Source organism: Aedes albopictus, chromosome 2, assembly GCF_035046485.1.
Source record: "Aedes albopictus strain Foshan chromosome 2, AalbF5, whole genome shotgun sequence".
In the NCBI taxonomy this organism is placed as follows: Eukaryota; Metazoa; Arthropoda; class Insecta; order Diptera; family Culicidae; genus Aedes; species Aedes albopictus.
The window spans coordinates 30,171,542-30,196,803 of record NC_085137.1 but is presented as its reverse complement, the minus strand read 5'-3'; the positions used below and the strand labels follow the sequence as shown (position 1 = coordinate 30,196,803).

The following is a 25,262-nucleotide window of genomic DNA, read 5'->3' as shown; positions in this document are numbered from 1 at the left end:
TTCCAGGGGAAATTCATTCGAATTTCCAGGGGAAATTCATTCGAATTTCAAGGGGAAATTCATTCGAATTTCCAGGGGAAATTCATTCGAATTTCCAGCGGAAATTCATTCGAATTTCCAGGGGAAATTCATTCGAATTTCCAGGGGAAATTCATTCGAATTTCCAGGGGAAATTCATTCGAATTTCCAGGGGAAATTCATTCGAATTTCCAGGGGAAATTCATTCGAATTTCCAGGGGAAATTCATTCGAATTTCCAGGGGAAATTCATTCGAATTTCCAGTGGAAATTCATTCGAATTTCCAGGGGAAATTCATTCGAATTTCCAGCGGAAATTCATTCGAATTTCCAGGGGAAATTCATTCGAATTTCCAGGGGAAATTCATTCGAATTTCCAGGGGCAATTCATTCGAATTTCCAGGGGAAATTCATTCGAATTTCCAGGGGAAATTCATTCGAATTTCCACGGGAAATTCATTCGAATTTCCACGGGAAATTCATTCGAATTTCCACGGGAAATTCATTCGAATTTCCACGGGAAATTCATTCGAATTTCCACGGGAAATTCATTAGAATTTCCAAGGGAAATTCATTCGAATTTCCACGGGAAATTCATTAGAATTTCCAAGGGAAATTCATTCGAATTTCCACGGGAATTCATTCGAATTTCCAAGGGAAATTCATTCGAATTTCCACGGGAAAGTCATTAGAATTTCCAAGGGAAATTCATTCGAATTTCCACGGGAATTCATTCGAATTTCCACGGGAAATTAATTCGAATTTCCACGGGAAATTAATTCGAATTTCCACGGGAAATTCATTCGAATTTCCACGGGAAATTCATTAGAATTTCCAGGGGAAATTCATTCGAATTTCCAGGGGAAATTCATTCGAATTTCCAGGGGAAATTCATTCGAATTTCCACGGGAAATTCATTCGAATTTCCAGGGGAAATTCATTCGAATTTCCACGGGAAATTCATTCGAATTTCCACGGGAAATTCATTCGAATTTCCACGGGAAATTCATTCGAATTTCCACGGGAAATTCATTCGAATTTCCACGGGAAATTCATTCGAATTTCCACGGGAAATTCATTCGAATTTCCACGGGAAATTCATTCGAATTTCCACGGGAAATTCATTCGAATTTCCACGGGAAATTCATTCGAATTTCCACGGGAAATTCATTCGAATTTCCACGGGAAATTCATTCGAATTTCCACGGGAAATTCATTCGAGTTTCCACGGGAAATTCATTCGAATTTCCACGGGAAATTCATTCGAATTTCCACGGGAAATTCATTAGAATTTCCACGGGAAATTCATTCGAATTTCCACGGGAAATTCATTAGAATTTCCAAGGGAAATTCTTTCGAATTTCCACGGGAAATTCATTCGAAATTCCAGGGGAAATTCATTCGAATTTCCAAGGGAGATTCATTCGTATTTATTCCACGGGAAATTCATTCGAATTTACACGGAAACTTCATTCGAATACGCGGGAAATTCATTCAAATTTACACGGGAATTCATTAGAATTTCCATGGGAAATTCATTCAAATTCCCACGGGACTTCATTCGTATATCCACGGGAAATTCATTCGTATTTATTCCACGGGAAATTCATTCGAATTTCCACGGAAAATTTATTTCAATTTTCACGGAAACTTCATTCGAATTTACACGGGAAATTCTTTCAAAATTACACGGGAAATTCATTCGAACTTACATGGGAAACCCATTCGAATTCCCAGGGGAAATTCATTCGAATTTCCACGGGAAATTCACTCGAATTTCCATGGAAAATTCATTCGAATTTCCATGGAAAATTTATTCGAATTTCCATGGAAAATTCATTCGAATTTCCATGGGGAATTCTTTCGAATTACCATGAGAAATTCATTCGAATTTCCAAATTTATTTGAATTTCATTGGGAAATTCATTCGAATTCTCATGTAAAATTCAATCAAATATCTATGAGAAACTTATTCTAACTTCCATGGAAAATTGATTCAAATTTTCATTGCATTTTTTTTTATGAGCAGTTCATTCGAATTTCCATGGGAAATTTATTTGAATATCCATGGGAAATAAATTAGAATTTTCAGTGTAAATTCATTTGAATTTCCAGAGCATGTTCACTAGAATTTCTAGAGAAAATTAATTTGAAATCTGAAATGTTGAATACCTGATTTATGGCTTAGTTTGATAAAGCATCGATCAAGCGAATATGAAGTCGTGGGTTCGAAACTCATCGACAGTCAAATACTTTTTCAGCAAATGTCCATTAAACTGTATACCACACCAGCATTTCTCAAATAATTATAGTTTGGAGCTATTTATTTCGAAGCTTCAAAGAAGTACTTACCTCCCGTCGGTTCAACGAGTCCCGAAAAAACTTCCCCAGGAAGGGCCCGTACTGTGTTCCCTTGGATATGAGCTTGCATGCGACTACCGAACCACTTCGGATGTCCAGATCCGGTGGCGGTGGTCGCTGCAGTCGGGCCATCTGCAGCAGGAACTGTTCCGCGCTTTGTAGTTGCTGAAATGTAGAAACAAATGCAAAATTATTACATCTATTTTATGATAAGAAGGATCGATGGACGGATGACCCACTTTCAACCGCTCGTTCTGTGCTAGCTCATCTGCCGTTCCACTGCCGGTACCGTTACCGTTGTGGATGACCAGGTGGTTTAGGGGGATCACCTGCAGTCCCGGAGGCACTTCTAGGTTGGATGGGACTCCTCGCGAAGAGTCCGACTCGTCACCGCTGCTGCCTGTTTGGGAGAGATGAAGACGAAATCTGTGTTAGATATCGATCTGGACTTGAAAATAAAAAGTCTGGATGAGAATGGAATGTGTCACAATCGTGATGCGTTGAGTAATACGTATCGTCAAACTGTTAATGTCTTCGCTTTTTAAGAAGGGCGTCAATCGCATTATCCTATCGAATCAAGGAAGTAGGTTTATTCCGACAAGTTGGAGTGTGAGATCATCTGAGCGATTACAATTCTTAATGTTGCCTACAAGTACTATCCTAGATCATCTTTCGTTGTCTTTCAGCGAAAGTGAATGAGTTTGTGGGAAGTTGTCAAACCGGGTTCGTCGACGGCCGCTCGTCAACGGACCAGATCTTCATCGTACGACAAATCTCCCAAAAAATGCCACGAATACCAGGTCTCTGTTCATCGACTTCAAGGCAGCGCATGACAGTATCGAAAGCACAGAGCTATGGCAATTCATGGACGAGAATGGCTTTTCCTGGAAGCTCACTTGATCACTTGATCAATCTATAGGACGATGGACGATGTAAAAAAAAACTACGTAAGATACGGGCAATCTGTCTAGTTCTATAGGAATCAATAATGCATTTTCGTATTTTAGTACACTATCATGTTCAAAGTACCGAGGCCGAGTATCTGAAACACGTTTAATCTTCTCCCTAAAAGACCACCATCGTCGATTGCGTTAGGTTATATTGGATCAAATGAAAAAGCATCGGCTTGTTCAAAAACGTCCAGCCCAGCAAATCCAACTGCAAACAGATCACCTCTGATCTCCAATTCTCGCACCAAATATCAGGTGCAATAAAACTAGACAAACAGAGAACCAATCTCGCACATTTTAACAACATCACGCCAATTGCCCTATTTTCCGGCATTTGTTTGCCTCCGGCATTGTGTTCAACAGCAGATCGTTCAAAAAAGCAGATATCATCCCAATTCAAACCGAAAAGCCGGGTTCTTTTTCTCCAGTCGTCCTCCACGCCACCATCGAGGCCCGGTGGTGCTGTGGTTTATCATTTAATATCAATGAGCCGCATCGTTTCCTTTTTTTCAAGCTGTTTGCCCAGCATTTTCTCCAGAGTACCTGTTTAGCAAATAAAACATCTTGAACGATGCTTCGGCGAACAAAAGAGCAAACGCTGCATCGCTCTTCGGAATCCCGGACAGAAAAAAGGAACAATCTGCTTCCTCTGCGTTCCAAAGTTCCACGCGGCGCTCAATTATAGCGAAGGTGAAAGAAAACCTGATCCAGGACGAGTTGTGAGCAGATAAGAGCTGGATTCAGGTCGAGGACGACTGAAGAAGATCGCCTGCCTGCCGGTGAAACAATCAGATCAGATCGGACACAACTTCCGATTTTTTTTTCGTTCCTCAACAATCACACGGATGAGTATTGTCTCTTGGTGGTTATCTTGGATTGCACTTCGGGATGAATGGGAATGAGGAATACCGTCTCGGGTTTCACGAGACTTGATGAATGAGAACAACCACGATCGTCCTGTTTTATTTATATCTGCCACTGTGGTGGAGTAGGAATGGTGGTACGGAAACGATGGTCTTATCTGATCTTCGGTAGTAGTAAATGAGTTTTGAATCCCATTTTTAAGCAATTTTAGCGATAATCCACAAAATATGCACACAGGACTTTATTGAATTTCAATAGCAGCCAAAAATTTACTGTGATAAAATGACATAGGGTATTGGTACCCTTATTAAGCATGTAGCTACGAAAAACAAAGGATTGAAGCACAGTTTGTTGTATTTCTTATTTTCGTATTTTTTTTAAGTGTTAACCAGACGAAAATTGATTTTTTTAGCGAACTTTAAAGTGTGTGTCCATCATGTTATAAATTTATGTTCCCATATAAAATGTATAGGAAAACAAACACAAACGTCAACTAAGTTTTCAAACATGAGCACACATTTCGCGCAATGTTTATTTTCAAGATGTTTTTTGTCAGCTTTCAAGAAATCTAGGGGTCATGCTACCCTGTCTGTATATGGTTATAGCGGATTGCAATACTTTTTGTGTAGAGTAAAAGGAGATATATTCCATTTACAATTGATTCTATTGATGATCTTTTTATTGATTAATTCGTTTATTTCAAAGACTCAGTCGTTACAGAGCACATAGATCGCAACGGATATTTGTGTAAATGTCATTTTAGAGGAATCCCAGAAGGCGTTCCTGGTGCAGCTCCGAAAGAAATTCTTTGAAAAATCCATTGAGGAGTCACTAGAAGAATTTCTGAAGGATTCCTGGGGCAGTTTTTGGAAAACCCACAGAAAGAATCGCAGCAAGGATTTCTAAAAAAATCTCAGGATGAACTTCAGATGAAATCCATGGAAAAAATCCCTGGATGATTCATAGGAGCGATTTTTGAGGGATCCCAACAGTCCTGGAAGAACTCCAAAAGACTGAAACCATCCTGGAGGGATCCAAGGAAAAATATCAAGAGTCATCACAGCAAACATTCGTGGAGCAAAAAGAATTTCTGCTGAGATTCCTTCTGAAATTCCTCCTGGAATTCCTCAAGTAATTTCTTCATGGAGTACTCCACGAATTTCTTTAGATACTACCAAAAGGTCATACATGAAATCTATCTGGAACTCCCATTAAAATTTCTTCAGGTACCTTTACCATTTCCAGCTGGAATTTATCCAGTATTTGCTCTTAGGCGTCCTGCAGCTTGAAGTTCCTTGGTATAAAATCCCTGGAGGAAGCGCAGAAGGATTATTAGGATGAATCATTGGAGAAATCCCTAAATAAATCACGCAAGGAGTTTCAGCAGGAATCCCAGCAGGTATTCCTGGAGAAATTCGTTGATGAACTTCTTGAGGAGTCACACGAAGAATTTCTAAAGGAATAACAGTGGGTATTCTGAGAGGAATTCGAAGAAAAATTAATGAAAGAGTCATGGAAGAAATCCCTGGAGGAACTACAGCGAGAATGTTTGGAGGAAGAAAACATAGCCCTAGAGGCATTTCTGAAGAAATTCTTCATGCGGAATTCCTAGAGATAGAGAAATCCTCCTGGAATTCCTCAGGAATACCTACTGGGATTCCTCAAAAAATTCCTGTTGGGATTCCTCCAGAGACCTTTCCAAGTACAGAAAAACTTGTAGTTAGAAAGGCACAGAATGTTACTAATTGACAAATTGAGAGGTGAATTTGTGAAAAAAATCGCGTTCTGGTGGGATTCGAACCCACTACCCCGTATTCGCTAGAGCGGTGCTTAACCAACTAAGCCACAGAACAGGTAATGATTCTGAATTTTTTTTATCAAATTCATCTCTCAATTTGTAAATCAGAAACATTCTGTGCCTTTCTAACTACAAGTTTTTCTGTATGTTTATGACATACCAGCAAATCTGGTAAATGCCAGTAAAGGGCAACATATATCAGTGTACCATAAAAATCACAAAAAATGGATACATTCTAGAAGTCATCCCAACGAAAATTACTGAATAAATATTTGCAGTACATGCAGGAATCACATCATAATTTTGAAGTAATCATTGGAGAAATAACAACGGAAATTTATGGAAGACTCACCCCTGGAGTACTTACTTGGGGCATTATACCAAAAGTGAAGATTTAAATAGAAAAATAAGGTTTACAGATCAACCATTTTGAAGATGCCTGTGTGTAAATAAAATATTCATTTTGAAACTTTGACAGCTGCACTGATAATTTGTGCAACGTCTAACGGCATGTAAACTGAAGTGTTTTTACGCGGTTTTGTTTTCGAACGGTTTTTTTACGCGGATGCTTTCGGAATTCTAGGCTATCTTGTGGCTTAGCGTTTGGTTAGCTCATGAAATTAGAAGAAACTTTTTCGAAGAAAGAATTTCTGGTCCCTGGGATTTCTTCATGAGTTCCGTCCCAGATCAACCCAAATTTCCTTTTTGAACTTCCTTCTGGAGTTTCATCGGGAATTTTTCCAGGAATTCCAACAAGTATCAGAACTCACTAGGCACATTTTTCTGGGATTAAACCATTGAGATCTTCCGATTCTTTAGATTTTTGAACGGGAATTCTTCCAAGATTATTTTTTGGAGTCCCTCCAGAAACACTTTCTAATATTCCTCCAAGAGCTCTTTCTGCAAATCGTTCATAAGTTCCTTCTGAGAGCCATCCAGGTGTTCCTAATAAAAGTTTTCGTGGAAATATATGTGAGAATCTTCGAAGAGTTCCTTCTGTAAATCCTCCAGAAGTTCCTTCTTCCAGAAGTTATTTCTGAAAATCCTTCAGAAGATCGTTGTGGGATCCCACAGAGGTTTCTTCTAGAAATCCTACAGAAGTTCTTTATGGAAATCATCCAAATTTTCCTTGCGGGAAACTTTGAAGATTTATAGGATTCTTTTAGGATGTTCTTATGGCAATCTTCCAGAAGTTCCTAGAGAAATCCCTAGGTCGATTTCCTGGATTCCAGACCAAAATCCTGTTCTCTAAAGAAACCTATACCTAATAGACTGAACTTCAAAATTCCCTAAAGGAGTTTCTAAAATATTTCCTGAATAAATTAAAAAAAAAACAAATCCATTAGAGATTCTTGAGGACCCCACAGAAAGCATATAAGGTGAAGTTCCTAGCTGGAAATACTGAGGGAATCTATTTTGTATTTTGGAGTAATAAAAAGATGAAATTCCTGGATCGAAATCCTGGATGAAAATTCTGCAAAAATCTCCGGAACGAAGCTTATGGATCAATATCAAGATGGACGTCCTGGAGGAATCCCTGGAAAAACACCAAAGAAGGCGCCCTAAGCTAATGAAATGATAAAAAATGGCTCGATTATCGGGGGTGATTTTTTTTCTCAATACCCAGACAACCGAGTCCAACCTTTGATAGTTTGATATGCATATAACACCTATTATTGATCTTTCATGGTTCGCTACTTGTTTCAACTAATTTAAAAAAATCTAAGGTACAAACAAAAATAAAATAAGTAGGTAAACTTGAATTTGTATGTGTTGTTAGCTATTGTGGCGCCGCCTTTTATGTGGTTATGGGTAGTTACTTCTAGTTCATTAATGGATGTATTTTGCCTCTAGAATAAAGTTAAACTATAAACAACTTTTATTCGAGGAAAAACAATTGATAAAACTATAAATGTATAAAAATTGAATAATAATGAAAACGGAACAACTTGTATTATTATAGCTTTATTATAAAGACTTTGAGCCCTGGGTTGTTTCAGTCTGGTTTGTCTCTTAATGGGGAAAAGGAATCCCAAAAAGAACTCTGGAAGAAACCTCGAGAGAAAGCCCACAATCATGTCAAGCTCAGGATTAATCTTGAAAAACTCTAAGAGATATCCTCGGATTAATGCTGGAAGGCGTCTTCTAGAAGAAGTTTCTGGTGAACCTTCAAGATGAACCCCGCGAGAATCTTTAAAATATATCCCGCAAAACACTTGTGTAGCAATCAGAAAATGTGTTGATGATATTACACAAAGAAATCCCGCGAGGAACTCTTGCAGAAACTTCATGTAATACTCACGAATAAGATTTCCTCTAGAAATCTATCGAGGACTCTAACAGAACTCCTGCAGAAACTTTTGAGAGAAATCCCGGGAACAACTGCAAGATCAAAAGGAACCCCGAGAGAAACTCCGTTACAACCTGAGTATTATTTTGTGAGAAATTCCTGCAGAGTTTCCAGAATAAACCTTGGGAGGAATCTGAAGAAAATTTCTGTGGGTGAAGAGCAAGAGGAATTCTGAGAGTGGTACCTAGGAATCCCGGAAAGAGTTGTTCAAATCTACAAAAAAAAATTCCAAGAAGTTTTAGAAAAAAAGAGAGTTTCTAAGGAAATCCTTGGGAGGAGTTTCTAGATGGATTTTACCTTCCAGGTTCGTTCACGTCACAAAGAATTTGTAGCATTTTTTTCGGCATCATCTGCTTGATCCAGGACCCCTCCTCTAGCATGGTTATCTCGACTCCTTCATAATTAGCTGTTCGAGTGATTGTTAGCAAAAATCACCATCTTTTTACAGAACCACAAGCTTTCAGTAAGAAACTTCAGCATTAGCATCCATAAATTACGTCACGCTATTGCGCAAACAAATTAAACAAAAAGTGTGACATCCAAAGACAGGATTCAAATTTTTGCGTAACGTAACTTATGGACCTTCCCTTACGGGAACTCATATTTGTTCTTAGAGTTCTGTACTACCACATGTAGTCAAAGCTCATGGTAATGAGTAAACTAAACACTCTAAGCTAACACTTCACGATTTACGATTCATACCAACATTTTATAAAACTATGCGAACTTGACGTTTGAGTAGATACGGTTGAGGAGTCGCTCACCGATATCGGGGTATTCAATTTTATAAGGGCCATAGTAGGGTGGGGCTAATTTTGAAAATTCTCTCCGGGATATGATTTCTCAAGTGGAAAGTGATCTACTAGCATAGCATAGCATAGCATGAATACTTGCACAAATCTTGGATGGAGTTGCAAAGTTGAATATATCCATTTACATTGCTGATGTCGCTACTATCTACAATGTCATAGATTCACTCAGCTCCACACACCTGGCCAAGTCCTTGCAAGCATTTATAAATCCCTTCATCAACTTAGAAAGAGCCCAGAACTGAAGCAGCTTCCAATAGATGAAAGGATATTGAAAATAGCGAATTTTCAACTTATATGCAGTTGTATAGCAAATATATACTGAAATAGAATTATTTATAAATAAATTTATTTAAATTTATTAATTAAATTAATTTCTTTATTTATTTAAATTATATATAATTATTTAAATATATTTAAATTTATTAAAATAAATTATTTAAATTTATTTAAATTTATAAATAAAGATCTCACCAATTGTTGTGTGGTTTTTGTGCTTCAATGCCGATCATCTAATTGCCTTAATTAATGTTCTTCTCTGCAAAGAACAACACAATACTCAGCAAAGAACACAATACAGAACAATAAACACCGCGGATCTATTGTTTTGATTTCCGCTCGAGACAATAACGGACGCTATCGATTATGCTGCCATACTCACCCCTTACAGGAGCGATGCATGCACAGCAAAGAACAACACCCCCAAGTGAAAAGTGATCTACTAGTCGAAATAAGTGAGCTGTACAAAAATGCGCAATTTCGGTTGATATTTAGGGGTTTAAGTGAAATTTTTGCAAGAACAAATTGTCAAAAAACACTTCAAATTTAATTTTCAAACATAGAAATTCTAGACTTAATCGGTGATTTGTGCTCAAAATTACGATATCTCTACTGGTTTCTGAGATATTTGAAAAAAATGTCGTTTTTCGGTATTTTTTGGGTTGGATATCAAAATATGCCTTTTTTTAGAAATATCTCGGTAACCAGTGGAGATATCGCAATTTTGAGCACAAATTTGGTCCAGTTGGGGTCTAGAATCACCGGTTCAGTCTGGAAATGTTATGTTTGAAAATTAAATTTGGAATGTTTTTGACGGTTTGTTCTAGCAAAAATTTCACTTAAACCCTTTGCGCTCGCCTTAAATATCAACCGAAATCGCTCATTTTTGTACAGCTCATTTATTTCGACCAGTAGATCACTTTACACTTGGAAAATCATATTCCGGAGAGATTTTTTAAAATTAGCCCCATCCTAGGGCCATAGGCTTAGAAGAGTGTCAGTTTTAGTCGATCTGGGGGGTAAATCAACTGAACGAAAAAAAAAAATGCATGTACCGGGGTTGGGAATCAAACCCATGACCGTCCACTTATGAAGCGTACGTGCTGTCAACTTCGCCACAGGCCCCAGCATCTATATCAAAGGTGTTTTGTTTTGCGTAAAAATAACACTGTTTGAAACGAGCTCACCAATACACCAAACATTTCTGATGACTTATGATCTTGATGTACTGGTATGTAATGTTTTTTATTATTACTAGCCGGCAATATTTCACAAATCATATATCGTTGACGATAATTAATATTTGTTTTCTCGTGTGATAATCCTCCACATAAACGAAGGTCTAAATTTCCACATGAGATGAAGATAAGACATATTCTGTTTTCCGGAGTGTCAGCTCTGCATCTATTTTAATGTAACCCAGCGTTCATTGGTTTCATATTGGTTAGCATTTCAACGACAATGGCCTTACTCTATCTAATGTATCTAAACTACGCCAAGCTATTATTTTCCTTGTCTAGGCCGCAAGTGTGCTGGCTGATGCTGCTGCATCGTCTCTTTGACTGATATCGAAATGTCGCACGGCCTCGAAAAAATTTAATGACTCGCTCAACTCAATTACAGCTGGTTGTGTAAACACCACTTGACGAATCTGGATCGGATCGCACCAACTCCCAACAGAACACATCATAAGGCATCTTGAAATTATTTTATGACACACAAATTAATAAGATGACGCCCGCGATTACGACGCATTCCATTAGGCAGGGGGAGCCCGAACAATCACTGTCTCTGTGTCTCTGTGCCCTTTCTTCCCCTAGTAATCATGCGTGCGAGATTCCCCCAACCAGAGTAGTGACTCAATCCCAGCCACTTGTTCGCCTCGGAGTTAATCGATTAATCCACTGACTGTAGCTGAAATCTGCGTATCACTTTCAATCGGAACCTTCGTCCGGCTCAAGTGGCTGAGGCTGCTAAAGTGTGTACAAACATCGAGTGACAACAAACAACCCGTGCCTTGCCGTCATCGTCAGACTCTCATTCAGTTCTACGTCCACGGGCTCCGTAAGGAAACCTAAGCCGATCAATTTGCGTGTACACGCCGTCGTAAGCAAATCCATTCAAATCCATGTGCCACACGATTGAGTATAAACTAATTTTATTCTAATTGTCCGATGTCAAACAAAAGGGGTGCCCAGGCGAATACTGCCTGCTCCAGAAAGAAAGGCGCAAAGGGAACCGAGACATTAGAGTTTAAAACCAGAAAAAAATACACCAAACTGTAACTAATGCGACGTTTATCGTCCGGGAAAAAGAGAAGGACCCCGAATCGAATGAGAAGGGCGACGGACCCAAGCACTGTGGGCTAGAAATTAAAAACGAGAGAAGGAATGGTGTGCGACAATGCAGGATTTTCTGGAAAGAAAATTAAAGAACTCTATTCAGATTTTTTTAATCAACTGAGTACTTTTCTCACTTAAGATGTTGAAACATCCTTGCAATAGCATGAATAGTGCAAAGATGTTTCATTGAATCAAACGAAAACCATAAGGATGATTTCCAAAAATTCCACAAGGACTTTAATGAACATCCGTCTGAAACCGTTAAGAGAATTCATCTAAAAAATTTTCGACCATTTGTCATTTCGATTAGATATCTGTTTTCAGCTAGTGTGGGATGAGCCGTGTGCAATGAAAACGAAGAGCGAAGACTGTCAAATGTATACAAAAAAAATTCAACGTCTGCTTTTTACCAGAAATTAAAATTGTTTTGGATGATTAATTTTAAAACAATAATTTCTGAATATTTCTGGAAACTCCAAAGTTGGAAGCTAGTTCGTTTTTCAGTACAGTATTCTCAGGAAAAATCAAAATAATGATAATTATTTGCGAAATCGAGAAAATTCAAAGATTTCTAGGCGCTGTCAGCTTTTTTCAATTTCTTTCCCATATTATAAAAGTCTGATCCACATTGCATCCACTCCGCCAAAGCAAATAAATACGCGCGCAATGTCGATTCCAGCAGGACCCGAAGAAAATTCTCAAAACAGAAAATATCACCGCGTGAAAAGGGTACAGCGACCTCTTGAGATGGTTTGAAATTTCATCCTCCGAGAAAAGCAAGCGAACGAGCAGCAGCACCTTTTCCGACAACTTCGACTTAATCTCTCCATTCGGAAGCTGTATGTTTAGTCTCGTTGCGGCGGCGCTCGCTGCTTCAGTACCAGTGTGAATGAAGAACCCCGGCCAATTCCGATCTGTTTTAATCCGCAAAACCCGGTAGTAGCTTCCACACTACCGCCGGAGATAACTCAATCAGATGTCAAACAAGATGTCGATCAACAGACGCAGACGCAGGCAGGGCCGTGTATGGGTAACACCTGAAGGAGTCCAATTTCGGGTGTGACAATCCTACCAATCAACGGGATCAATAGGGAAAATGGGAATGGAATGGAATCGATTAACGGTTTGTGTCTTTCAGGTATGATCTGGGATCTATTCTGGATCTTTTTTTTCTGTTTTTGCTGCCAAATGCTTTCGAGGAGGAAGTTTTTGGGGGTTGGACGAAGCCAGCAGATGTCTGAAGGATGTAGCTCACCAGCTGTAAAGGATTGCTTTTATGATAGGCAAAGAAAACAAAAATCAGTTGCAATGTTTGCTTCTCCAGAGAAATTAACGGTTAAAATCGAAGTTCACTTTCCAGTAAATGAGGTTTTTCACCAATTTTTCATCTCATACATAATGTATGGAGTTTCAAAATCAACCCAAATTTTCTTGGATTTATTGTATTTTTTTCAAATCGTCATAAAAACAATCAAACAAAAAATTAAAAAAGTTCCTGAATGTTTGAAATCTGAAGAATTTTATGATACGCTCAATTTAAAATCGACAAAATGGTCACTTACACCCTTTTGCATGTGGGCCCCTCAATTACACTAGTTTACAGCATTTTTGAACTCGGTAAGCTGGTGATCTTTTTTGGTGTAGAATCATGCCCTGAGTTCAAAAACGCGAAAGAAAAAAATTACAGTAGAGCGGAAATTTTTTCGACTTTTCATACAAGGTTGATGATTTGAAATCGATTTTTGTTCTATTTTTAAGCAACGTCGCTCACTTCACACATCTCATTCTCCGTAATCAATGCTCCGATTGAGCTGAAATTTTTACTGTAACTCGCCTACATATGATATGTCAAATAAACGTCGAGAAAGAATTTTTAAGTTGGTTTTTTCTTATTGAAAAAATGCATTTCTTTAAAAAAATTTGGGAATTTTGCTAAAATTTAAGAAGATCGTCCCTAAAACTCGCCAGTATCTTGAATTTCATCAGCCTGACGCAAAAGCTGTATTCAGATGATCGAATGGTATTGTATTCAGCTTTTAATTTATGGAAATAGATTTAAAATTGGTTGAACAAAACGCAATATATTTGAATTTTAGTAAATTACATATTTTGAAAAGTTGCAAAACTCGATATTGAGCTAAAACTCAAAAACTGTTCTACTTAAAATTTTTTGAAGGTCGGTTTCGAAATCAGCACTAAATTGTGCTTCAAAAATTTTGGTCGTTGACAGAAGTTCACGACTTTCGTTTTATTTTGTAAACTTGTGTTATAATTAGGGCAAAACTGGCTGTTTTGGTTTTCGAAAACATTACTCTATTATTCGGTCTAGGATTCTTTTGCAATTGAAATATTTCTGACTGCACAGGTCACAGAGTACCATCATTCTTGCCGTACGATTTACAAATGAAATGTTCGTCAATTGTAAAACTCTTCGATAGTTACTGGTGATGAGCTCAAAAAGCAACGGCAAATAACCTGTATTATTGTATTTGTAAAGCGTGGGTCCCGAGATGAACTAGCCTAGGGCTAAAAATCTCGTTAATACAGATAAAAAAAACCTGTATTATATTATGTTTTTCACAGAACATCAGAATTGGCCTATTAAAAATAAAATGGTCGGAAGGTCAAGGTGCTTAAGCTTGCAATGAAAGATATTTGTACATATTTGAAGCATTTTTGTACAACAAATGTACTATTAAAATACTATTACAGTGGTTTACAGCATTTTTGAATACGGTAAGTTGATGATCATTTTTGGTGTGGAGCTATTTTTTTTTCGACTTTCCATACAAGGCTGACGATTTGAAATCGATTTTTGTTCAATTTTCAGGCAAAGGGTAAGAGAGCAGTCATACATCTATTTTTCCGTAAATAAACGAAATAAACTGTCTACTAACAGTAGTATAACTAGCCACAGAAGTTCAATGCCGCGACTGTTCGTGTGACTAACATCTAGTTTGCCACGCCCTTACAGCGTCAGCAGCAGTACTAGAAGTGTCAAGTTAATTTTGTTTACCAAAACAAAAGGTATTCTACATGAAGGACACTTAAAAATAGTAAATTATTGCAATTAAAGTTATTAAAATAATTAATTGAGAAAAGTGACTACAGCGCCATTGGAGTTCTAGTGTATTTCTATTCTACTAACCGGTAACCAACCGAATTGAGCTGTACGTTGAGAAAGAATTTCTAAAATGTATTTTATTATTGAAAATAAAATACGAATCTTCATCAGTTTTCATAAATTTTGCTAGAAATAAAGGATATCGTTCCATACACTAACCAATATCTCAACATCCATTAATCAGTTGGTCAAATTGAGTTCAGATGATCGAAATGTATTGTATTCAGCTTTCTATTCAATTAAAAAAATCTCAATTGGTTGACTGCAACGTAGAATTTTAGTTCATTCCATTTTTTTTTTTTTTTTGAGAACTGTAAAACTCGATTTTTAGCAAAAACTCAAAAGCATCTCTACTCCAAATTTAAGCACAAAAATTTTCAATCATTGATAGAAGTTCACGAATTTCGTTTTATTTTATAAAATTGTTGTTAATATTAAATTTAATAGGTTCAACTAAGAGCAATTCAAGACAAATTCTCAATTTTCTAATATTTTTTATCTTCTATACACCACTTGGAAATCTTGAAAGGTACAGTCAGGTTTTTTTTTACGCGGGGGATACGTACCGCGTAAAAAAAAACTCAGTTCAAAATTCGAAAAACCGCGTAAAAAAAGTCTCACCATTTCTCGACGAATCATGCAAAAATAAGACAATGAATTTTTTTTTTGTATGTTGATTTTTTTTACGCGGCCGCGTAAATGAAAACCGCGTAAAAAAAGACCTGACTGTATTGGATCTTGAAATATTTCTTATATATAATAAATCGAAGAAACTTTTTGTGCCTGATATATTTACTATTTCTTGAACATTTCCATCAAAAATATTCTAAAAGAGTACATTTACTGTTTTTTTTTATTTCATCCATGAAAGTATTATCTGATAGAACTATTTATAAGTGAAAATTGCTGTGATTTTCTTTTTAATAACTTGTTTAGAAGCCGAGAAGTTTCGCTTGCGAATGAACAATAATATCAAATGTATGCAAAACTTTGTAAATTGGCTATTATAACTCTCTAAAGTATGCATATTGAAATTGGCTTGATTTTTACGCTTACGGATGAACTGGTTTGTCTTGAATTGTATTTTTTTTTGTTAGAACTAGAGAATTAGATTCACAAAACTGTGGAAATTCCGTACTTTAGTTGTTGTGATTTACAAGTAATCACGAATCCAAAATTTGCCAGAGAAACAAGTATTCTCTTATTTTGTAAATTAAATGCATACACATGCTTTGCATATTGTATAACTTTTTTCACAGCCGTCGAATCACTTCGCGATCTTCGACAAAGTTCTTTGGCATATAGTCACCTACAATAATAGAAAAAAGTTTATTTATTGAACGCTTACAGCGCCAGTTAACGGCAAAATTCTAAAACTTAAAATTTCTGCATACATTTGGCCAAGTTTTCCCATACAAACTTCAAGCAATTTGAGCGCTCCCTTAGGCTCAACCGATTTTGCTCAAATTTTGAACTTAGCTTCTGGGAGTCCAAAACAACTGATTTAGGAGGTAAGACTTGGCATTTTCGATTTTTTTTGTTTTTCATATATGTGTGGGCCACCCTAATGTCCGTTGACCCGTTCTCGAGCCTATTCCTGACATACAAACATCATTCCATTTTTATTTATATAGATATTTTTAAGTCGCCCAAGATGCTATACGTCGCAATAGTGCATACCGTGCATCGCATCATTATTTTTCCCGTCAATGGACGTATAACGCCTCCACTTTTGTACGCATAAGGCACTTTTAGTGCATCTTATGCGATGTAACTTTACCGCATAAAAGTACGTATAACATGAACATAAACTTTATTATACGTGCAAATTGTTTGTCTGGGCAGCTTCTAAATGTTAGGCAAATTTTTAAAAGAAATTCTCAAAAAAATGTGCTGATAAACAAAAAAAGGTTCTGCGATCAATATAAACTCTATATTTTAAAAACCAATACCTTTCAAGAATGCCTAGTGTCCATGAAAAAAAAAACAAAAATATTTAAAAAAAATGAAGTTGTAGAAGTATTACGAAAAATTGTTATATTTTAAAAAATTTCATGAACTATGGTAATTTTTCAAAAATTTCGAACTTTTTTAGACAATCGAAATGTTCTTCAAAAATGAAAAATGATAGAAGTATGAATATCTTTATTTTAGGGTTGAGCACTTTTAACAGCGGTTTTTTGTGACAGAGTTATGCCAAATGTTTTAAAATATTTCTCCATTATTGTTTTTAACGGAAAACGATTTTAGCTGTTTTAATACTAACTTGTTTCAAAATCGTTCCTTGTTTCTTCCCACATAACATTTGAGGTTAGGCTATCGGTGAAATAGTTTTCCATAAACTTTCTCTCGAATGAAAAGTTTATGGAAAAACATTTCACCGATAGCCTAACCCCCGATGTTATGTGGAAAAAAAAATGCACACGCAAATTTTATAATATGCTCGTTCAGACGTAGCGTTGGACGTTGCAACGAAATGAACAGCAAAGGCTATAGGATCCGGGATGAAACCTAAATGTTTTTTATTTGGGTTCCATGCTGACTACAAGGGTTTCAATAGACACTACACCGCACCATCTTAAAGAGGTTGGACGGGGCAAAAATCAACCAGTATGATTTGAAAATTAGTAAAATAAACAAACAGGGGCAAAAATACTGAAAGGGGGTATTTTGTTCAATTATTGGAAACCTGAAAAAGTATAAATGCGAGTCCGAGGTGTTTATTCATCGTGGAAATGAAATTTCCGAATCCTTCAAATGTTTCTCTAGAATCTAGGCATCTAGGGTAAACCAATCTAAAGATAGTATTTTGAACCGTTTTTTGTTGGTATTTCTATGAACTTTTTTTTTCTTGCATAGGTATTTTCTATAATATCTAAATCTAAAACAATAATAAGAAGCTCCTAATATATTTGAGAATTTCTATCAGAACTTCGAGATACGTTTTCGAAAAAAAAGTAGGTAGTTTCTAGATATAAGAAAAAAAGGCTTTAGCCACATTTTGTGAACATATTTATACGAGCTCTTCCACACTTCCACAGTGCCAATGGCCATTTTGCGTGTACATATATCGTGTGGCATGCTAGTTGATACTGTATGCCCAAGGAAGTCAAGAAAAATTCCTTTACAAAATTCTGCAGAAAAATAACTCATGCATACCAGTAATCCCACATCTTCGATTATTGGTAGTAACTTAAATAGTGGCTTCCAGATAGCAAAAAAGAGACTCATTAGTAACTTTTGGCACAAAATACGATTAGTGACAGAAAATTTTAGGCAAAACTTTCACGCTCCATACATGCATTCTGATGTTTCCTGGAAATTCTTGAAACACTATCATTCATTCGTTCATTGAACGAATTTATAAATAGAACCATTACGGATATTTCCTTCATACTTGAAGGAAGATCTGAAAAAATCGTGGAGAAAGTTTGGAGAAAGTTCTGCCTAAAATAAATAATATATTGCTATTTTTTATTTATTTTCTGGTATTCTATAGGAAGCATCCCTGAGTAACATTAGGGGATGAAGCTGCTTCCTATGCATTGTTTGATATTTTTTTGATGAAATTCACATGTAAGAAAAGATAGTTAAAGGGATAAAACATGTTTGAATAAATTGTACTAAGAACTTCTCAAATATATTTTCCAGTATATTCCGGGGAAATCTTCTTGAAATTAAAAAAAAAAGTGTAAATAAAAATCAAAGAGTAGTTTGTTGTGCTATGATGGAATTCCTCGGCATACCCCCAATGAAAATTCCCAAAGAATTACAGGAAGAAAAAAAAACAATCAATCTGAATAACTTATCACGAACATCTTAGATGCAACTCTACTTTCTCATTACTCTGAAATGTCTTATATTTGAGAAGTTTTTAATATAGCTTTTGACATTAGAACCAATCAATCTAGGAAGTTTCTTGAAGGGCAGTCTCAGATGCAATCACATTTTTTTTACATCAGGCTCTTCGATGTATTCAACATTTTCATCACTCGTCAGTAGCATTCTAAGTTTTAACGTATACTCCACCAAGAGCTCTACACATTTTTCGAAAGTATAATTTAGCCAGTAATTCGAAAAAAGTCGATTAGTTCATTGTCGATGATACTATCCTCCAGGTTATTGAAACAAAACAAGTTGTTATTTCAGTTCTCGTTTAAAACATTCATCACTTACTGTTTAGAGATATACCGTAAACCGGGGTCAAATTGATCTCTGGGTCGAAATTGATCAGACGTTTTTCAGTTAGATGAACCATACTTTGAAGAGTTTCCTTTCAAGTATCGTGCTGTTGGAACCTGATACTAAATGATATTCGTGAGAAAATTATTTGAAGTGGATTTTTTCTAACAGAAAACCGTCTGATCAATTTCGACCCGGAGATCAATTTGACCCCGGTTTACGGTACTAGACATGTTATTGTCGCTAGTAATACAAAGTTCGATTTTCAATATTTAATTCGCCAAATCTTATTTCACTTGCTGACCAGATTATCATTTAGAAAATACACAAAAATACACATACAAAAAAGTTGGAAATAGCGACTTTTTAACAGAAAAGCTTCTTCAGTTTAAAAAAGGGACTTCATAGTTACCGACCCGAAAATATTGACCAAGTCACTAGGAAGTGACTCCCTGCCAGGCCTGTAAAAATTTATTGAGTAGCAAGAGAAATTCCTTGGACAAAATTTGGCCCAGAAGGTGTTGGTATATAGATTTTTTAAACGAATCCAATTACATTCCTATGACAGAATTCTTTCAAGTTGCATTTAGAAACCCCGAATTTCTGAAAAAATATATATCTAATGGAATTATTCTCACAATCTCTGGAAAACTACTACATAATACGAAATCTTTTCTTGGGGTTAAATCTCTGAAAACCAAAATTGGATGAAATCCTTGAGGCAACTTATATGGATTTTTCCGAGAGATTTCCTAGTGTAGGAATATCTTTGGCGAACCAGCCTTGGGCTGCTTAAGCTAATTAATGATAATAAGAATAAATCATGGACGAATACCTGATAGACTCACAGAAGTGATTTTTTTAAGAAAATTTCTGAGGTAATTCGATGAACAAACAATTGAGAAATTTCTAGTAATCCTCATTTCAAATATTTGAAGATTTTAAAGTGAAATCCTGCACAGATAGAAGTACAGAAAACTACACGTGATGTTAATATTAAAACGTTCAAATGCCCATTTCATTTCATCTAATTTTACATAAAAGATTATCTCGCAAAGCAAGATCCACACTGAAGATAACCTTTAATTTTACAATCCGATGGAGAATTCTGTTACAGCGAACTCGATGTTACGATTTTTAACTGTGGAGCGGACCTGGTTGGATGGTTAGAACACGTGACCATCACACCGAGGACCTCGGATCGAATCCCATTCCCGACAAACTCACAAAATGTGAGTTCTTCTTTCGGAAGGGAAGTAAAGCGTGGGTCCCGAGATGAATTAGCCTAGGGCTAAAAATCTCGTTAACTCCTAAACTACCAAGGGTCCAAAAAAAGTCGGAAGTCCAACTTTGACAAGACATTTCTCGGCCGTTTTTCAACCGATTTTAAAACTTTTTTTTGCGATGGAACCGGACAGGTTTCTAGAACAGCGTCCATCTTAAAGAATTAAAAATAGATGCGTCTACCCAAAGTTATTAAGCAAAAGGCACTTCCTACTTTTTTTGAGAATGCCATTTTTGCACACTTAGATCAATAAAATAAAATTTAAAGCGATGACATATGATTTTTTCGACCCTAAATCATGCGTACACCCGGAATGAACATGTTTATGCAAAATAAGTGATTTTTCAGTACACTGATATTTTAAATTACTGAAAAAACTGCTAAAATACCCTATTTTTCACATAAAATAAGCAATAAATCAAAAATCAAAGCGGTGACATATAGTTTTTTTTGATCTTAAATTGTTCGTAGGATTTTACTGGACATTTCTGATTACAAATAAAAATGTTTTAATTACACTCTTATTTTGTTTTACCCGAAGAACTATGAAAATTCCATATTTTTTACAAAGAGTAGTCAACAAAACTAAAACTAAAACGATAACTTGTAGTTTTTTAGTCTTGAATTGTTCTTAGTAGTTTCGGAGACATACTTGAAGAATAATAGTGATGTTTTCATTACACTCATATTTTGATTTACTCGAAAACCATCGAAAATACCACATATCTCACACAAAGTGGTTAACAAATAAAAATGGCTTACATAGCATTGCAGTTTTTTGCCTTGAAATTATCCGTGAAAGAGTTCAGGACATATTTGATGAACAAAAGTGACGTTTTTATAACACTCTTAATTTATTTTACTCAAAAAGTTACAAAAATACCATAATTTTCATACAAAATAGTCAATAAACCAAAATTTAAAGCCATAACATGTAGTTTTTTGGCCTTAAATTTCCAAAAGAATGTACTGGACATGATTTTGATAAAATTTAACATTACACTAATATTTTGTTTTATCAAAAAATGTACGAAAATGTCACATTTTTACACAAAAAAGCCAATAAGCCAAACTTTAAATCAATGACATGTAGTTTTAATACTTTGAATTTATCGTGGTAGTTTAGTGGGTTTATTTGAACAATACTAGTGATGTTTTTATAACACTCATAATTTATTTCACTCGAAATACTAGTAAAATATCGCATTTTTCACACAAAGTTGTCAACAAATAAAAATTGGAGGCAATCAATGTCACGAAATTATTCGTATTGAAGTAAGAGACTAGTTTGATAAAAAACAGTGATCTTTCAATGCTACTCGTATTATATGTCACTAAAAAAATATAGAAATACCATATATCTATAGAAATAGAAATCAAAATTTAATGCGATAGTATATAGTTTTTTGGTCTTGAAATGTTCGTAAGAATGCACTTAATATATTTAATAAATAATAGTGATATTGTCGTCATACTCACACTTAACGAAACAGTTAAAAACGAAAAAAAACATATTTTGCATTCTGGAACCATCCTTGTACATACATGGAATTTGCAGCATCGTATCAAAATCGACAGCATACCGGAAATAGCTGCTAGAGTGCTAGATATAGGATCCCTCTTCTAATTCCTCTACCACGGTTGAACAGATTCTTTCTTCATTTAACTTGTTTTTCGAATAATCTTCCAGAAGCATCTTCAACTTCTTCACGGAACGACACGCTTCCAGTAAGAACCTTCAGCATTTCGGGAAAATATTTGTTTGACACTTCCTATTACAAAGAAGTAGTAGTAGATGCTCACATTCGAAAGAAATAAACACTAGACAAACTTTTGAAAAGTAACAGATGGGACGCCCTCGAGCTTAAAATCTCTCAATTAAAGACACATAACCTAACCTTAACTTTGGAAAACTTGTTTTATTCATACCAGTAAAGTTCGTAACTTTTTTTTTCATTTGTACGGGATTTCCGTGTATTTTTTGGTGATTGCTACTTCATGTTCAGGAGACGCAGATATATGTCGACAATTTCGTCTCAAGAGTACTGGAACTCGTATAATTTGGTGAGTTTGATTTTGTATATTCTTAATTGTGCCTAAACTTTGCCAATCATATTCTTTGGACCTTCCAGTAACACCCGTGACCCCTAGGCCTGAGAGAAACTACCTCAATCTTGAAATATAGTCAGTGATTAGCCCCAAATATCTGTGCTTTGGTAACGGATGGGAAGAAAGCAAATCTCTCAACAGCGCAGAGTTAGCATTGTTAAAATTCACAAATTAAAACAAATTAAAAAAAGATTTCCCTCTTGTACCGACTTTTCGAACCCTTTCGAACTTTTCGAAAAGATTTCCCTGTTAAATAAAATTCCCCGAGGATTTCCGGTTTCCTTTGTATTTTTTTCCAAATAATATATAACCTAGAACTGGTACAAAAAAAATCAAGAATACAATTCTGCATGTTTTCGCTTTGAATTTTGGATTATTGGCTATTTTGTGTGAACATTTTTGGGCACATTCGTGATTTTTTTAGTTGAACAAAATGTGAGTGTAATATTAACATCAAAGTGTTATCAAATGCATGCCTGGTACATTCTATCGGAAAATTAAAAGCCAATCAACTATATGTTATTGCTTTAATTTTTTTTTTTATTAAGAGTGTCATGAAAACTTCACTATTGTTTATCAAATACGTCCAGTATTCTTTCACGAATAATTTAAAAGCAAAAAAAAAACACATGCATTGAATTCAATTTATATTTGTTGACTACTTTGTGTGAAAAATATGGTATTTTTCTAGTATTTCGAGCGAAATAAATTATGAGTGTAATATAACATCACTAGTATTGTTCAAATAAACTCACTCAATTAGTACGATAAATTCAAAGTATTAAAACTACATGTCATTGGTTTAAAATATGGCTTATTGACTTTTTTGTGTAAAAATGTGATGTTTTTTGTACATTTTTTGATAAAACAAAATATTACTGTAATGTTAATTTCAAATCTTATCAAAATCATGACCATTCTATTAGAAATTTAAGGCCAAAAACTACATGTTATGGCTTTAAATTTTGGTTTATTGACTATTTTGTATGGGAATTATGGTATTTTTGTAACTTTTTGAGTGAAATAAATTAAGAGTGTTATAAAAACGTCACTATTGTTCATCAAATATGTCCTGAACTCTTTCACGGATAATTTCAAGGCAAAAAACTGCAATGCTATGTAAGCCATTTTTATTTGTTAACCACTTTGTGTGAGATATGTGGTACTTTCGATGGTTTTCGAGTAAATCAAAATATGAGTGTAATGAAAACATCACTATTATTCTTCAGGTATGTCTCCGAAACTACTAAGAACAATTCAAGACTAAAAATCTACAAGTTATCGTTTTAGTTTCAGTTTTGTTGACTACTCTTTGTAAAAAAATATGGAATTTTCATAGTTCTTCGGGTAAAACAAAATAAGAGTGTAATTAAAACATTTTTATTTGTAATCAGAAATGTCCAGTACAATCCTACGAACAATTTAAGACCAAAAAAACTATATGTCATCGCTTTTAATTTTAATATATTGCTTATTTTATGTGAAAAATAGGGTATTTTAGCAGTTTTTTCAGTAAAATAAAATATTAGTGTACTGAAAAATCACTTATTTTGCATAAACATGTTCACTCCGGGTGTACGCATGATTTAGGGTCAAAAAAATCATATGTCATCGCTTTAAATTTTATTTTATTGATCAAAGTATGCAAAAAAGGCGTTCTCAAAAAAAGTAGGAAGTGCCTTTTGCTTAATAACTTTGGGTAGACGCATCTATTTTAAAATCTTTAAGATGGACGCTGTTCTTGAAACCTGTCCGATTCCATCGCAAAAAAAAGTTTTAAAATCGGTTGAAAAACGGCCGAGAAATGCCTTGTCAAAGTTGGACTTCCGACTTTTTTTGGACCCTTGGTAGTTCGCGGGAGTTTTCACCCCCTCAGTAGTAAGTGTTAATACAGAAAAAAAAGCTGTGTGTCTATATCTAGCATACCTTTCATGTATTGTGCGTTGCATGAAATACACATTTATGGCGACTACTTTTCCAGGTCTTGAAAGATGATCAAAATACAATCGCGGTGCGAATACCACGTGTAGTCGCAGCAGTCATCATATCACCCGGCCACGTGGTGAACTTTATTCATGAAATATCAAAGAACTCTATGATGGAAAATTTGAAAACCAGGCCTGTTGGCTTAGGCGACTATCTCGCGCGTATCTTTGACTGCGACCAAAAGTAGTCGCCAAAGTAGATTTTATTTTGATTCTTATAATATTCAGAACCAACTCTTACTTATGAAAGACAAAGTCAACAGTTGTATACCACACATTTTGGCTTGCTGTTGCTTCTCGCCAACTTTTGCAAATCATATCTTTTCATTAACTCTAGAGAGTACCTCTAAAATCTAAATTGGAGTACATCCAGAAGGAATCCCGGCGGGGAACATCGTTTGAAAATATTGGTGAATGAAAACCTAAAGAAATTTATAGGAAAATCCATACAGATATGATTTGTTGATCGGAGCTTCATAATGCGATTCCGGATAATTGAATTCGACCTGTAGTTCCATGGAATTCCTAATTCTCTGCTGAATTTTAACTCGAGTTGATAAAAAGCTTAATTATAGCATATTTTGATACGAATATCAAAAAGTGATAATAGTTTGTTTGAGATAAGAGGTAAAAGTACTAAAACTAATACATATCTGAAATTTACTCCGGGAACACCGTCATCATAGCACATATCTTGGCACATATTATATGTAATAATAGATCTTTGTGAGCAATTTGATTGTTCTTCAAATATCAAATTTTGCTATTGTTCAGATGGTTCAAGAAAACAGATTTTGAAAATATTTT

The 25,262-nt window shown here is 35.4% G+C and overlaps 1 protein-coding gene across 3 annotated transcripts in view; it reads right to left on the bottom strand.

Moving 5' to 3' along the window:
• LOC109402239 (transcription factor hamlet) overlaps positions 1-25,262 on the bottom strand; it is a 384,793-nt gene that overhangs the window by 141,574 nt on the left and 217,957 nt on the right. For all 3 annotated transcript variants that reach the window (XM_062849390.1, XM_062849389.1, XM_029864201.2), the window contains exons 2-3: positions 2,618-2,778; positions 2,370-2,543 (exon numbers count right to left, since the gene is read on the bottom strand). In XM_062849390.1, coding sequence (XP_062705374.1) covers positions 2,370-2,543; positions 2,618-2,778 — 335 coding nt within the window. The remainder of the gene's footprint in view (positions 1-2,369; positions 2,544-2,617; positions 2,779-25,262) is intronic.